Source organism: Mesoplodon bidens (genome assembly GCF_964165515.1).
Source record: "Mesoplodon bidens genome assembly, chromosome: 13".
In the NCBI taxonomy this organism is placed as follows: Eukaryota; Metazoa; Chordata; class Mammalia; order Artiodactyla; family Ziphiidae; genus Mesoplodon; species Mesoplodon bidens.
The window spans coordinates 5,749,997-5,764,956 of NC_138169.1; the positions used below are offsets into that span (position 1 = coordinate 5,749,997).

The 14,960-nt window shown below is 53.6% G+C and overlaps 1 protein-coding gene across 1 annotated transcript in view; it reads right to left on the bottom strand.

The window, feature by feature from the left end:
- The window catches only part of LOC308627091 (transmembrane protein 132B), a gene marked incomplete at its 5' end in the record, with an annotated part of 374,488 nt that extends 373,320 nt beyond the window's left edge, over positions 1–1,168 (bottom strand). Inside the window, one exon of the mRNA XM_081252803.1 lies at positions 1,102–1,168. Within this exon, the coding sequence (XP_081108929.1) occupies positions 1,102–1,168 (67 nt within the window). The remainder of the gene's footprint in view (positions 1–1,101) is intronic.
- Between the last annotated feature and the right edge of the window lie 13,792 nt (positions 1,169–14,960).

The following is a 14,960-nucleotide window of genomic DNA, read 5'->3' on the forward strand; positions in this document are numbered from 1 at the left end:
AGCTGAAAAGTTACAGTTGTATTTTGCTGCTGCGTTCTGGGTGGCTGTGTGGTTTGTTTATTAAGAAGACGAGAAGAATCTTCTCAAGCAAAAGCTACCTGCTCCCAAACCACAGGTCCTGATGTTAACAGGTTTGGAGAACCGAGCTCTCCAAATGCACATGAATGTTGCTGGTGACTGTTCCCGGTTCCTCTGAGCCTTTAGAATTTTCTCCGCGGCTTGGGGTGGGAGGAGGGGAGGAACTGGCATTTTAGGATAAACGTCCTCTAGGACCAACGTGTAGCCACACCAAGGTGGTAGAAAGCTTTCCAAACTCCAGCGGAGACCCAAAATACCTGACTATTTTGCCTTTCCCACTCGCTAGGTTTCGGCGACAGCTGCGCCGGTGCCAGCGGGGAGCCCGGCTCCACGGTACCCAAGCAATGGCTCTGGCCAGTACCACGTTCCAGGCGGCCCTGCGCGCCCTGAACTGCCTGGCCACCCTAGGGTCAGGGCGCTGGGGCAGCCCGCGTTTACAGGAGGCGAGCAGCGGGCTACGCAGCAGCCAAGGGGAGGCCACTTGGGGAGGGGGCACCTTCGGCAGGGATGTAAAAGCAGGAGGGTGGGGAGGGGCTGCGGACCAGCCAGACGGCTCCAACCGAGGCGACCTCAAGGTGGGGCCCCGCAGGTGTCCTGGGAAAGCCGGCGGTGCGTCCGCGGGCATCAGGAAACCGGCAGAAGGGGCCCACCGACTCCCTGCCACCGCAAAACCGCCGCGGGAACCGGGTCCTGGGGGGACGCTGCCCCAAGGCGGGGCGGGGAGGGGACTCGGTTTCTGGAACCCGCCTGGTGAGGCTGAGCGCACCCGGCCGGTTGGCCCCCTTGCGCCCTGAACGGATCCGCAGGGGAGCTGGATGTTTGGGGAGGAAGGCGGGCGGGCTCTCGCGTTGGGCACAGGCGTACGGGCTGGAGACCCCTGGGTTCCCAGAGTCTCCCCAGATCTGTGCAAGTCCGGGAGACGCAAGCTACCGGGGACTTGAGAAGGAGGTGGCCGCCCCGTGCGGGAGCCAACTTTATGCGCGGCGGCCGGGGTCGGGGATGGGGTCTGGGGACGCGCGTTACCTGGGCACTGGAGCGCCGTCAGCGCCAGCAGGAGCCCGAGCGGCGGCGCCCGGCCCGGGGGCGGCATGGTCCTCGGCGCGCGGTGGGCCCGGCCCGCGGCTCCCGGGAGCGGCCCCCGCGGCTACGCTCGGGCGCCGGGCATGCCTCGCTCCCAGGGCGCCGCTCTTCCCCAGACGCAGGCGGCCGGCGCTGGCGGCGCTTCCCGGGCTGCGCCTCAGCGCGCTCTCTCGGGCTCGGCCGTGCGCGGCCGGGGAGCCGGGGGCCGCGGGGGCTCAGCGCCTGGCGGCCTGGCCGGCGGCCCCGCACTTGGCCCGACTTGCTCGGCCCCCGCCGCGGCCGCCGCCGCGGCTCCCGCGCCCGGGCGCCCGTCCCATCCCGGTAGCGCCGCCGCCGCCTCTGCCCGCGCCAGCTGCTGGCCGCCCCTCGAGCCAGCGAGAGAGTGAGCGAGCGCGCGAGCGCCGGGGAGGAGGGAGGCGAGGCGGGAGGGGGGAGGGGCCGGGGAGGCCGGGGGAGGGGCCCGCCGCCGGGAGACGGGGCACCAGGCGGCCGCCCGGCGATAGGCGGCGGGACGTGCCACTTCCCGGCGTCCCCGGGGGAGGGCGCCTGGCCGCAGAGGCCTGGGGAGCCCTGCGGGGGTGGTCAGGGCGTTGGCGGGGACCGGGGCCGCCGGACGGATGACCTACGGGGCAAAGTGCGGACAGATCCGGGCGCGTTCGGGCCGTAGGCGGGAGTTCCCAAGGTCGCGGGATGAGGGAGACGGTGAGGGTTCTCGGAATGGGGCAGCGATGTCTGGAGCGGCGGTGTCTGCGGGGTACGGGGACCGGGAGACGGAGCGCAGCCCAGAGGTCCTGGGGTACATCTGGCACAGCCTGGGGGTGCCTGTAGGGAGGGGAGGACAGGGGTGGCCTCCGGGAATCGGGGGCTACCTGAGGAGCTCCTACAGAGCCCTAGGATCGGGGCTGGGCGCGCTGGCTGGGCGCGGTCAGGGGTCCTGAGCGAGACCGATGGCGCCTCAGGGATGGCGCCCCACGGGTGGCGAGAAGCGGAGACCCTCGGGGGCCCTTCTTTACCCGAGCGAGAGGCCACGCCTGCCCATTTCTCGCAGGCCCTAAGAGCGCGCGGAGGGAGGGGCGCGGGCCAGAGCGGTCCCCGGAACGAGTTCCCGGCGGCGCGGGATCAAACAACGACCGCGCGGGGGTGTAACAGAGGCGGGGATGGGGACCGAGTGGTCGGATTCCTCCAGCCTGTGGGCAGGGCCTCGGCGGGGGCCACAGTACCCGTTTTCCGGAAGTCCTAGATTCCCCCCCCTCCCCCGGGCGTCCCAACCCCCAACCCGGGCTAGGCCACGGGAACGAAACAAAATTGATGAAGCATGCATGCTGGGCGCAAGTGCGGACACTGCCCGCAGGCCTCAGATGCCTTGAAAGTTGCCCCACAGCCGGAAGAGCGGGGGCCTGGCGGGGGGGAGGGGTCCACCTGCGTCGGAGTCTTTGCTCTGCCCCGAGCCCCATCATAACGGCCACTGGCTCCAGAGTCTCGGTTTTCCGTGAAAACAGTGGGTCAAACTCTTTGGAAACAGTCAATCAGGCAGCGTACAGAGGGTGATGCAAAGACAAATTTGGGGAAGACTTCAGAGTCATGGAGTCTTGGCAGAGAATCCCGGCTCTGCCACTCTAGCTGTGCCCTGGAGGGAGTCATTTAACCTCCCCAGCCTCAGTCTCCCCATCTGAGAAATGGAAGCCATTGCAGCATCTGCCTGGTGTCCCAGAACACGTATGTAAAGCCCCTGAGCTATGAAGTAAGAGCTCATGTAAAGGGATCCGCTGTCCACATTATCATTCTCATCATGATGGTCAGGATTATTAGGTATCTGGTGTTCCTCTGTGGGCCCAGCGCGCACATCAGAACCATCCTCTGCCCCTCCCAGCGGGCAAGGAGAGGTTGGAGGGGGGTTTCGGACAGGGCATCATGAGTACAGACAAGCTCATTAGCAGAGGCGGTACTCAGCTCTTCCTAGATAAAAGAACGAAGAAAGAACTAGGGGCAGGTGGCCAGTCTCAGGCCCAGGTTGATTGCGAGACATAAAGGGATTTTTCCCATAAACTAACAGACTCCCTATGCAAGGAACCCATGCCCTGGCTGAGCCCCCTTTGGGCTCAGAGCCTGGGATGCAGGGAGAGCCACATGACAGGCTGGATGGTGGGCGGTCTCCCTGGGACTGGGGTGGCTTTGCACGGGGCCCGCCTGTCCCCTCTCTGTGACCGTCTCCCACGAGACGCTGCCAGGCCTTTCTTGGGATCCTGCGTGCCCAGCTGCCAAAGCCACCTCTTCTCTTTCCCACTTACTCATTCATAAGTATTTGCTGAGCGGAGCACCTACTGCGTGCCAGGCCCGTGTGGGGTGATGGTAGGGGCGAGTTCTCTAGCTCAGAAAAGGGGAAAACCCAAACTCAAGGGATCTCGAGGGACAGCCACCTCAAGGGCACAAAGCAGGAGTGACCCACGGTGTGTATATCAAGATGCCCCAGGCATCTTGACTAGGCAGCAGGGTTGGGGGAGGGGCTGTGGCCAAGGAGGAGAAGTCGTTTTCTAGCAGGGGTGCATGGGGAGGGGTTGAATGGGTCCAGTGAGTCCCCAGGCCAAGGGTCACATGGTATATCCAGTGACGACAGACAGTGATCGCCTGCCTCCGCCCACTCAGGACCACCCCGTCGCACCCCACTGAGCCACCCGCCCGCGTCTGCACCCCAGCCAGCCCGCCTCCCGGAGGATCCTGGGCTCACCCTCTTCCCACCTCTACGCTGTCTCCTACTCTTGGCCCAGCCTTCCGGGGTCTTCCCGCCACGGCCTCTTCTCCCTTCAGATCTCAGCTCAAATGTCGCCTCCTTAGAAAGGCCTTTCCAGACCACACCACCTAAAATAGACTCCTCCACACAGCCCACTCCCCCTGGAGCCCCGCTCACGTATTGTTCTAAGTCCTGCTGTTCAGGAGCTGAGGTAGACATGGTTCCCCCACTCCCTGATCCAGGCTGACGATGGTGGAACCAGAGGCTGAGAAGAAGGATCTGGTTTTGAAGGTGGCTTTTCCACGCCCGGGCTGTGTGACTTTGGACAAGCACCTAACCCTCTCTGAGCTCATACGTCAGTAGAGATGAGAACTCCAGCCCTGCCTCAGCCTATCCCGCGGCTGGGTGAGAATTTCTGCGTATTAATCAGGCCCCTGAGTCTCTATCTAATGGGAGTATTTCAGGGGTTATGCTGAGCAGAAAAGGCCTTCCTGGATCCTGAAGGTGCTCAGGCAAGGCGGGAGGGGCTGGCAGTAGCGACTTAGGAGATCCCAGGCCTCCCACCCCATCCCCCCACCCAGCAAATCCCGGAATCTCACCCCCAGCCTGCTGGCCTCAGAGCTTGGGGCAGGATCATAAGAATTACACAGTTCAAACTCTCCCCTTGTGTACAGATGGGGAAACTGAGGCCAGGAATGGTCCTGCCCTACGTTCTGTAAATGTGGGGAGGCAAATCCAACTAGGAGCCAGCCTCGGCCCCCGGCGCAAGGCCCTCTCCTCCGGGCTAGGCTCCCCCAAGCCCCACCACCGCCTACCCACCAGGCAGCCGCACCCAACGCGGGCCCTCTGGCGCCCTTCCCCGCCCCCCCGCCCCTCTGCTCCAGCTCAGCCCACGCGCCCGCCGGGCAACAAGCGTAGAGCGACATTGCCATCTCGTGGCTGTCGCTGGCACTGCGGGCCTGGCCTGAGCAGCGGAAGAAAGACTGGAGAGGTCGGGGGCAATGGGGGCACTAAGCAGAGAGATTTCCCCACCTCCCCCAACTCGGAGAAGCTTTAAAAGACCCCGTATCCTTTGCACCTCCAACGTTTCCAACTCGCGGGCGGCGATCCCCATCGTGACTCACTAGTCGAGATGTTCTTTGCAAAAAGGGACTGTCTTCGTTTTCCAATGCAAATGCTCACGGTTACCTGAACCTTCGCTGGCATTCTCTCCAGGGAACAGAATCGACTCAACCACGTCTCCGCCATCCCGTAAGTGGTGGGGCAGGGGAGCCTCTCAAAAAAGCGATCGGGGCTTCCCTGGTGGCGCAGTGACTAAGAATCCGCCTGCCAATGCTGGGAACACTGGTTCGAGCCCTAGTCCAGGAAGATCCCACATGCCGCGGAGCAACTAAGCCCGAGAGCCACAACTACGGAGCCTGCGCTCTAGAGCCCGTGAGCCACAACTACTGAGCCGGCGTGCCACAACTACCGAAGCCTGTGTGCCTAGAGCCCGTGCTCCGCAACAAGAGAAGCCACCACAATGAGAAGGCCACAAACATCAACGAAGAGTAGCCCCCGCTCGCCACAACTAGAGAAAGCCCGCGCAGCGACGAAGACCCAATGCAGCCAAAAATAAATAAATTAAATTAAATTAAAAAGCTATCAAACGCGCTTATATAGGAAATCAAGAATGATACCATTCCTGGATATCTGGACCAGTGATGGAAGGAAGGGTGCCCGTTTCTGACAACCTTTCTGGGGACCCAGGGCCTCAAGTACCCCATCTCTCTCTGTCCCCTTTCCCCACTTAATTTTTCTGCATAACAGTTACTACTGGCATCATGTGTACAGGAAGAAACTTCTTGACTGCTGGTCCCTTCCACTGCCCGTCTTGTTCACCAAATGGCTGGTGCCAAGAACAGTGCTGAGCGCAAGGGGAATGTCCCATAAATAGTGGTCAAGGGGCTTCCCTGGTGGCGCAGTGGTTGAGGGTCCACCTGTCGATGCAGGGGACATGGGTTCGTGCCCCGGTCTGGGAAGACCCCACATGTCGCGGAGCGGCTGGGCCCGTGAGCCATGGCCGCTGAGCCTGCGCGTCCGGAGCCTGTGCTCCGCAACGGGAGAGGCCACAACAGTGGGAGGCCCGCGTACCTCAAAAAAAACACAAAAAATAGTGGTCAAATGAGAGAATGAACGAAGGACAGTAGATTAAGGGCTGAGCCCAGGGAGGCTGCAGAAGCCCTGATGAGCATGTGAAAATGGAGAACAGAAGGGCCTGGAGTTCACTTTCAGGTAGTGCCCCAGAGGGTGGGGAGACCCCCGGGAAGCATGGCATCCTACCTAGAGTGTTTATGCAGAAAGCACCCTAAACAGCTCCCCCTGTAACTTCCAGCATGGCCTGGAAGCAATAGAAAGTTCCCTGGAGGCCCAGGAGCAGTGATGGGAGTGGGTGTGAGAAAGGTACCAGAGGGGTGGGATTTTTTAGCCAGATTAAAGATGCTAGGGTAGGGACTTCCCTGGTGGTCCAGTGGCTAAGGCTCTGAGCTCCCAATGTAGGCGGCCGGGGTTCCATCCCTGGTCGGGGAACTAGATCCCATATGCCGCAACTAAGAGTTCACATGCTGCAACTAAAGGATCCCGTGTGCTGCAACTAAGACCCTGTGCAGCCAAATAGATAGTTTTTAAATTTTTGAAACATAAAGATGCTAGGGCAGAACAAAGACTCATCAGGAGGAAGGACGTGGTATTTAATACCTGCCGGGCAGGGACTGCTCGAGGTGCTTTGCATGGTTTGTTTTAATTGTCGTAAAACATACATAACATAAAATTTACCGTTTTAACCTTTTTTTTTTTTTTTTTTTTTTTTTTTGCGGTACGCAGGCCTCTCACTGTTGTGGCCCCTCCCGTGGCAGAGCACGGGCTCCGGACGCGCAGGCTCAGCGGCCATGGCTCACGGGCCCAGCCACTCCGCGGCATGTGGGATCTTCCCACACCGGGGCACGAACCCGTGTCCCCTGCATCGGCAGGCGGACTCTCAACCACTGCGCCACCAGGGAAGCCCACTCCATAATATCTTAATGTTTTTCCCACTAACTTATTTAAAATGGGCTCACATGGCAAGTATTGTTTTAACTTGCTCTTTGCACTTAATTATACATTATGAACATCTTTCCATGCCATTTAAACATTTTTCTACATGACAGTTTTAACGTGTGCAATCCTATTATTGGAAATGCCATCATTTGTTTAACCAATTTTCACGTGGCTAACATTTGAGGTCATTTACAATTTTTCACTGTTCAAAAGCAACAGTCTCACTCCTACACCTTTATACATGCTCGTAATTACCTCTTCAGGATGTAATCCTAAAAAACAAATTGTCAAATGAAAACCTGTGCAGTTGAAGGATTTTCACATCAAGTGCCTCTCGGGAAAGTTGCACCCATTTAAATTCCTATGAGTTCGTGGCGGTGCCCATTTGCTCAAATGTGGATTTGAGGTCTACAAATTCAACCTTGTTTGTTTTATTTAATTCATTTTTAATATACATTCTCTGGTGTATGCAATTAATGAAAGATTTCCCCTTTAGATTCGTTCTTTATACATTGTGAATTTGTAAATATCCAGGAGATGGTAGCCATGAAATTTAGAAATTTAGTGAAATCACCACTAGTTGCAATGTTATCATCACTCATTATCGTATTTTTTTTTTTTTTTTTTTTTTTTGCGGTATGCGGGCCTCTCACTGTTGTGGCCTCTCCCGTTGTGGAGCACAGGCTCCGGACGCGCAGGCTCAGCGGCCATGGCTCACGGGCCCAGCCGCTCCACGGAATATGGGATCCTCCCAGACCGGGGCACGAACCCGTATCCCCTGCATTGGCAGGCGGACTCTCAACCACTGCGCCACCAGGGAGGCCCACATTATCGTATTTTTTAAGCCGCTTCCCTTTGGTCAAATCTGTGTGGGAGGGATGATATGGTACCAGTGTCAGGAAAATACTGGGCTTGTCCTGTCTGTGTAGTTCTTTCTCCTGACCACGTATGCCTGAGTACATTTTTTAATATTTTTTGTTTCTCTCACGAATTATATTTATTCTTTAGTCTTTGTCTAGGGGAGCTTCCCGTGGGAAAATTAGAGAGTATTTAGTACCACGCCAGGATTAATGTTAATTAGCTTCTCGGGTTTTCAAAGCACAGCAGCTCCGCGAAGGTACAGTAAATGATTCAACACAGGACAGGATGTGTGTCCTTCAACACAGGACAGGCTGGGGTGGAACTGTGGAAACATCAATGGAAAAACGAGACCAGTGCTTGGTGGATGTGATCCTACTCTTAGAGAAACCAAGTTGGAATTGATTGTCTTGTCAAATCACTGCATTTAGCCTGCAAAGGGCCAAGAGATTTCTTGAGACCATAGGGCTCAGAGCAGTGTTACATTTTACAATGACACAAGCTTAAGTTAAAAGGGATTTATTGGTTCACACAGTCAAAGCGTCCATGGCTTCAGGCTTGGCTGGTTCCAGGATTCTATGTCAGCATAATGGCAGGAAAGGAATATCATTGGCCACAGTGAGGTCACATGCCTATTCCTGGACCAGTCACTGTGCCCAAGGGGATGGGATATGCTAATTGGCCAGGCCTGAGTCGTGTGTCCAACCGTGGAGCTGGGAGGGGCATCAGCTTGCCCAAACCGCACCCCCATGGTGGGGAGAGGTGAGTTTCCCTAGAAGAGCCAATGCTGTTTTCAGAAGATGGGAACATAGAGAATCAAAGGACAGATGTCCACTGCAGGTGGATTCCGTGTGAAAAACAAACCAGGAAAGGACGCTGCTCTGTTGATGAGGGGGCTTCCGCCTCACCCGTGCGATCCCCAAATGCCCGTTCATTCAGCAGGCAGAAGACGGAGGTGAAGGCATGCTTATGCTTTTAAGTGTGTAAAAAAAGAATTTTAAATGTGGTTGCATTTCCTTAAGCATATTTGCATTGAGCAAGTCCTGCACTTTGAACCCTAGAGCTGGAGTACTCTAATTTTTCACAGCAACACCTGTTAGTAAGGCAGGAGGTCTTGGTTAAACATACAAGCAGAGAAAAACGCAAACCAGAGCACCATTAATGAAATTTTCAGCATGTTCAGGTCCAGTCATTACCCTACCCCAGAGGAGGAAACCCACCATTATTAGCTCAAGTGCCCAGGTATGCATACCCTTTAATATCTGATCAGTTGAATATGATCATCTTTGTCTTACTGTTTATTGAGACCTTCCAATATAACAAACCGTTTAACCATCCCAGTAAAGTCAGAGGGGGGTTTTATCCCCATTTTACAGATAAAGAAACTGAGGCTCAGGCGTTTAATCAGTTTGCTCCAAGTCACTCAAAAAGCAGAGCTGGGGTTTGAACCAAGACCCAGCTGTCCCCAGAGTCCTGTCTTAGGCACCACACTGCTCTTCCTCCATCTCGTCAGAAAGCTACTCCTGATGTCAAGACGCAGAGTTGCCTGCCAGAGGGATAAAGCACTATCTCTGGGTCACAACCACCCCTCAGAAGAGTTGCCTCGCTAGCTTGGTCACACAGTTAACTACTGAGAAGTGCTTAAACTTTTCCACCACGTTGAACTCGAACAGGAAATAACAACCTGTGCTATTAGGACGGATGATGGAACCTCACATACAAAAACTGATTGGCTGGGAAAGCAGGGACCTGGCATGAAAATTCATGCGTGTTAGAGATGCCAAAGTACTGAGCTCCACGGTGGCCCCCAGGCAGACCCAGCACCTGTTCTGGGGCAGGGGATGCCACCGAGTTTATTAAATGCAGCGGCGAAAGTCCCCCTGGGTATAGGATCCTTGGAACCACACCATCTAAATTTCATGGCAATCATCCCCTTGATATTCACAAATTCATAATGTATAATGAACTAATCTGAAGTGGAAATCTTTTATTAATTGCATAAAACAAAGAGTGTATATTAAAAATGAATATATGAAACAAATGAGGTTGACTCTGTAGATCTCAAATAAACTGGCCACGGAAGGAACCTTCATACACACGACTCCTTGGGATTTGAGGAGTGGGCTAGTGGCTGAGAAGGCTCTCGAAGAGGCTTATGCTTTCTGCTGTCATTGGGTAGGTCCCCAGGCAGGGTGTGAGTGCTCCTGCCAGGACAGTCGGCACTGTTTTGTGTCCTGGCTTTTGCTAATGTCTGCTGCAGGTTTCAGAAAAACAAGTGAGTCTCTGAGTTGGAGATGCTGTGTTGCCTGAATCCGCAGAGACGTTGGGATATTTGAGGGCACTCAAGGACACACAGCTAACAAGTGGCAGAGCTTAGATCTGACCCCCATCACTCTCTTTCCACTCCGGCCCTCGGCTTCTCCTATCTTTGTGATTTACAGAACAGAACTCGCCTCCCATCCCTAGAGGTGGAAGCTCTGGGCATGACACTGGCCATGGGCTGATCTTGAGGTCAGGGCTGCTTGGCCACCACCACCCACAAGCTCCCCGTCAGCCCCCAGGGCCACCTCGCCTGGTGCCAGGAGCCCTCTCTCCCTGTTGAAGCGAGGCCTAATTTCCAAGGCTCCTCGGGAGAGCTCGTGCAGCTGAAATGGGAGGCTGAAAACGCTAAGTATAACCGCTTGAAGCAGTGCTGACAGCTTCTTGCAGAACGAAGGTCCTGATTATATAACAAGCTGCCTGGGGAAGGAGGACTTGTGCCTGTTCAGGTTTTGCCAAAAAAAGGAAAAGGAAAAGGAAAAACAAATGAAGTTAAGTCAAAACTGTCCTCCTTAACCCACACTCACTCATTCTTTGGACAAATACTTATTGAGCCCCTACTCTGTGCCAGGCGCTGTTGTGGGCATTGGGGACAGGACAGAGAATCAGACCAATTTCCCTGCTCAGGGGAAGCTGACCTTCTAGCATGGGGAGAGAGACTATAAACCAAACAAACTGGCAAAATATATAGCAGGTCAGATGAAAATAAGTGCAAAGAAGAGAAATAAAACAGGTAAAGAAGTATTTTTAGAGTGGAAGGGAAGGGAGTCAGAAAAAGCTTCACTGCAAAGGCAACATCTGAGCAAATATTTAAAAGAGTGAGACACGGGTGCTGTGAGGTGAGCCTTTCAGGAAGTGGGAACAGGGAGTGCAAAGGCCCTGGGGTTGGATGGTGCTGCTATTAAAAAGGCACAAATGGAGACCCATAGCCCAGATTGGGGGCTTTGCAGACACCATGGACCAAAGAAGGTAACTCCTGGCAACCAGAAAACAAAAGGTGCAGCTGCCAACAAGGACATGTGGTTGGGCTGGCAGGGGCCGGGAAATGGCTTCCGATGGGCGAGGAAGAGTGAGGGGTGGGGGGTGGGGGGTGGATTCATCCATGCGCTCTTTGGTAGCCAGAATTCTAAGATTTGGGTCCTGTATAATCCCCAGCACTGTGAATATGATGGATTTGAGTCCTGGATTATTCCTGTGATTAGGTTATGTTATATAGTCCAGTTGACTTTAAGAAAGGGAGGTTATCCGGGACTTCCCTGGTGGCGCAGTGGTTAAGAATCCACCTGCCAATGCAGGAGACACGGGTTTGAGCCCTGGTCTGGGAAGATCCCATATGCCATGGAGCAACTAGGCCCGTGAGCCACAACTACTGAGCCTGCGCTCTAGAGCCCGCGAGCCAAAACTACTGAGCCCATGTGCCACAACTACTGAAGCCCGAGCACCTAGAGCCCGTGCTCCACAACAAGAGAAGCCACCACAATAAGAAGCCTGTGCACCGCAGCGAAGAGTAGCCCCCACTCGCCGCAACTAGAGAAAGCCCGCGCGCAGCAACGAAGACCCAATGCAGCCAAAAATAAATAAATACATTTAAAAAAAAAAGAAAGAAAGAAAGGGAGGTTATCTTAGGTGACTCCTTAAAAGCAACTGGAAGTGGGACTTCCCTGGTGGCACAGTGGTTAAGAATCCACCTGCCAATGCAGGGGACAGGGGTTCGAGCCCCGGTCCGGGAAGATCCCACATGCCGCGGAGCAGCTAAGCCCGTGCACCACAACTACTGAGCCTGTGCTCTAGACCCTGCGAGCCACAACTACTGAAGCCCGCACACCTGGAGCCCATGCTCCACAACAAGAGAGCCACCGCAATGAGAAGCCCGCGCACTGCAACGAAGACCCAATGCAGCCAAAGATAAATAAATAAGAAATCATAATTTTTAAAAAAAGTGACTGGAAGTGAGATTCTCCACTGCTGGCTTTGAAGCCTCTCAAGCCTCTCCAACCCCGTCTCCTGCTGTCCTCTTCCTCTCTCCCTGTGTGCTGGCCAGCTGGCTCTCCTTCCCTTCTTAAACACACCAAAAGCGCGTTCACCTCAGGGCCTTTGCACTTGCTGTTTTCTCTGCCCCAGATCATCACATGCCTGGCCTCTTCTCATCTTTCCAGTGTCTCCTGAAATATCACCTCCTCAGAGACGTTTGCCAACCACCCCATCTGAAGAAGCCCTCCCCACCCACAAATTATTTACTCGCCTTCTTTTACCTCTTCATAGCATGTATCATTCTCATACGTTATTTGATTTATTAATTCACTTGTTGCTTATCTTTTCCACTGGAATATAAGCTCCAGTACTGCAGAAACCATGTCTTCCTTTATTTCAAAGAGTTTAGAATGGCTCTTGGGGCACAGAAGACACTCAGTAAATATCCATTGACTGAATGATTGGAAAATTCCTCTGATTAGTCAGTGGTTGTTTTTATTTCTTCCAAGGGGTGGGGGGAAAAGCGCTGAAAAAGGAATAATTCATGGAAAAATGAAAATCCTAAGCTATAGCAAGACAGTCATTTGCATAATGACAAGCATCTGATTTTTAATATAATTCCACCTCCAAAGTAAAATGTTAGCTATTCAAATGAAGCCAGGCCCCATGAAAGGGCTCAGATAAACAGGAGTGGGAATCACAAGGGTGGAAATCAAAATCCTTCTGTGGTTGTTTCCCCTCCATCACAGAACGATTTTAGTTTTTGCCGTCTAGAACTTGCCAGCTATTCCAAGCACTGTTAGCTATCTAATCCAGCGTCCATTCCCAACTTCTTTCTCTCTTACCTCCTCACTCTCTTAGAGATGGGAAAGCTGAAGTCATTTTCCCAGACTCTCCTGAAGATCTACTTCTGTCCAGTAAGATGGAATGGAAGAGGTCTAGAGATAGGCTGGGAATGCCTTCGCCTCCCAGAATTAGGAACAGAGGTACCTGACCAGGCTCTAGCCCTCCTTCCTGCTTTAAATGTCACCATGATGGCTGGAGTTGCAGCAGCCATCTTGTGACCATGAGGAGAAGGCCAAGAGAATCAGAGATTAGCCCTTAAATTACTGAGCAGCTTTATCATCATCCGAAGATAACCACCTGTAGAATTCTTGATATATGAGAAAAGTAAATCCTTATTAAGCCACAATAGTGAGGTTTCCTGTTACCTCCAAGCAAAAATCATTTCCTAGGGCTTCCCTGGTGGTGCAGTGGTTGAGAGTCTGCCTGCCGATGCAGGGGACGCAAGTTCGTGCCCCAGTCTCCAGGAGGATCCCACATGCTGCGGAGCGGCTGGGCCCATGAGCCATGGCCGCTGAACGTGCGCATCCGGAGCCTGTGCTCCACAACAGGAGAGGCCACAACAGTGAGAGGCCCACGTACAGCAAAAAAAAAAAAAAAAATCATTTGATACCAATATGCAAGCTGTGTGGTTACAGACAACTCCATTAAGTGAATAAAATTTTGTCTTTTGTCAAAGCAGTTTCATACCCATGATCTCATCTTACCATCACAATACCCCTCAGAATTCGAGTGAACAGACACTAGTTTCCCCATGTGGTAGATTAAAAACTCTGAGATTCAGAGAGGTGAAGTGACTTGCCAAGCATCACACAGCTAGGTGGTGAAACTTGAGACTCAGAACTACAGCCTGGACTTCCAAATTCCTAGTCCAACACACGGAAAGACAAGAACCCATCATATCAAATAGGATCCCTTAAAAGAAAACCTTCATCATAAACCTAAGTTTTATGGCTTTAGACCAACAGAAAACTGTCATAAGCCATTTAGAAACCCAGGATCCAAGTGGTCCAGTCTCAGAAGAGTAGGTGGCCCTCCAGATCCACAGAATTTGCCTCCCCAGATTCGACCCACCATGAATCCGTGGATGCCAAACCAGTGAATGCGAGGGCAGACTGTATTCACTGTACTGGGTCATTTTATACACAGGACTTGAGCTTCCAAGGATTTTAGTATCTGCAGGCGCTCTAGGAAGCAAGCTCCCTTGGACAGTACATTGTGGGATGACTATATTTTGGTCAGATTAACACTGTCCATCAGTCATAAAGAAATTCCAAAATAACTCAAGGTCCTTTTTTTTTTTCTTTTTTTTTTTTAATAACAACCTCCTGGTCTCTTTTTTCTTTCGGCTGCACCACACGGCATGCGGGATCTTAAGTTTCCCCACCAGGGATTTAACCACTGGACTGCCAGGGAAGTCCCAGGGTCCTTATTTACATTTACATTTACTTTACCATAAAGGACCCTCCACAGAAATATTTCTTTTTTTTTTTGCGGTACGCGGACCTCTCACTGCTGTGGCCTCTCCCGTTGCAGAGCACAGGCTCCGGACACACAGGCTCAGCGGCCATGGGCCCAGCCGCTCCGCGGCATGTGGGATCTTCCCGGACCGGGGCACGAACCCGTGTCCCCTCCATCGGCAGGTGGACTCTCAACCACTGCGCCACCAGGGAAGTCTCGAAATATTTCTTAAAATTCTCCTTTCCTCCTGGTCCACATCCCTCCTACTTCATACCTCCTCTCCTTCCTCCAGACCTTCCTGAAACCTTCTCTCCCAGACTCCCAGGTCTTTCTCCCTGAGCCAGTTGTCACATTATTATCACTTAGTCCAAAATCCACCCTTCTTTGCCCCGCTTCAGGACACTGGAGTTGGCTCCATGAGCATTTCTCCTCTGCCAGCTGGTAGAATGTTGGGCTCTGTCCACAGAGGCATTAGGTTGGCAGCCTCCCCACTTTTATTCAGAGCAGAAGCCCAGCTGCTCTCACACAGAAGTTTCAGCAGCGCTCC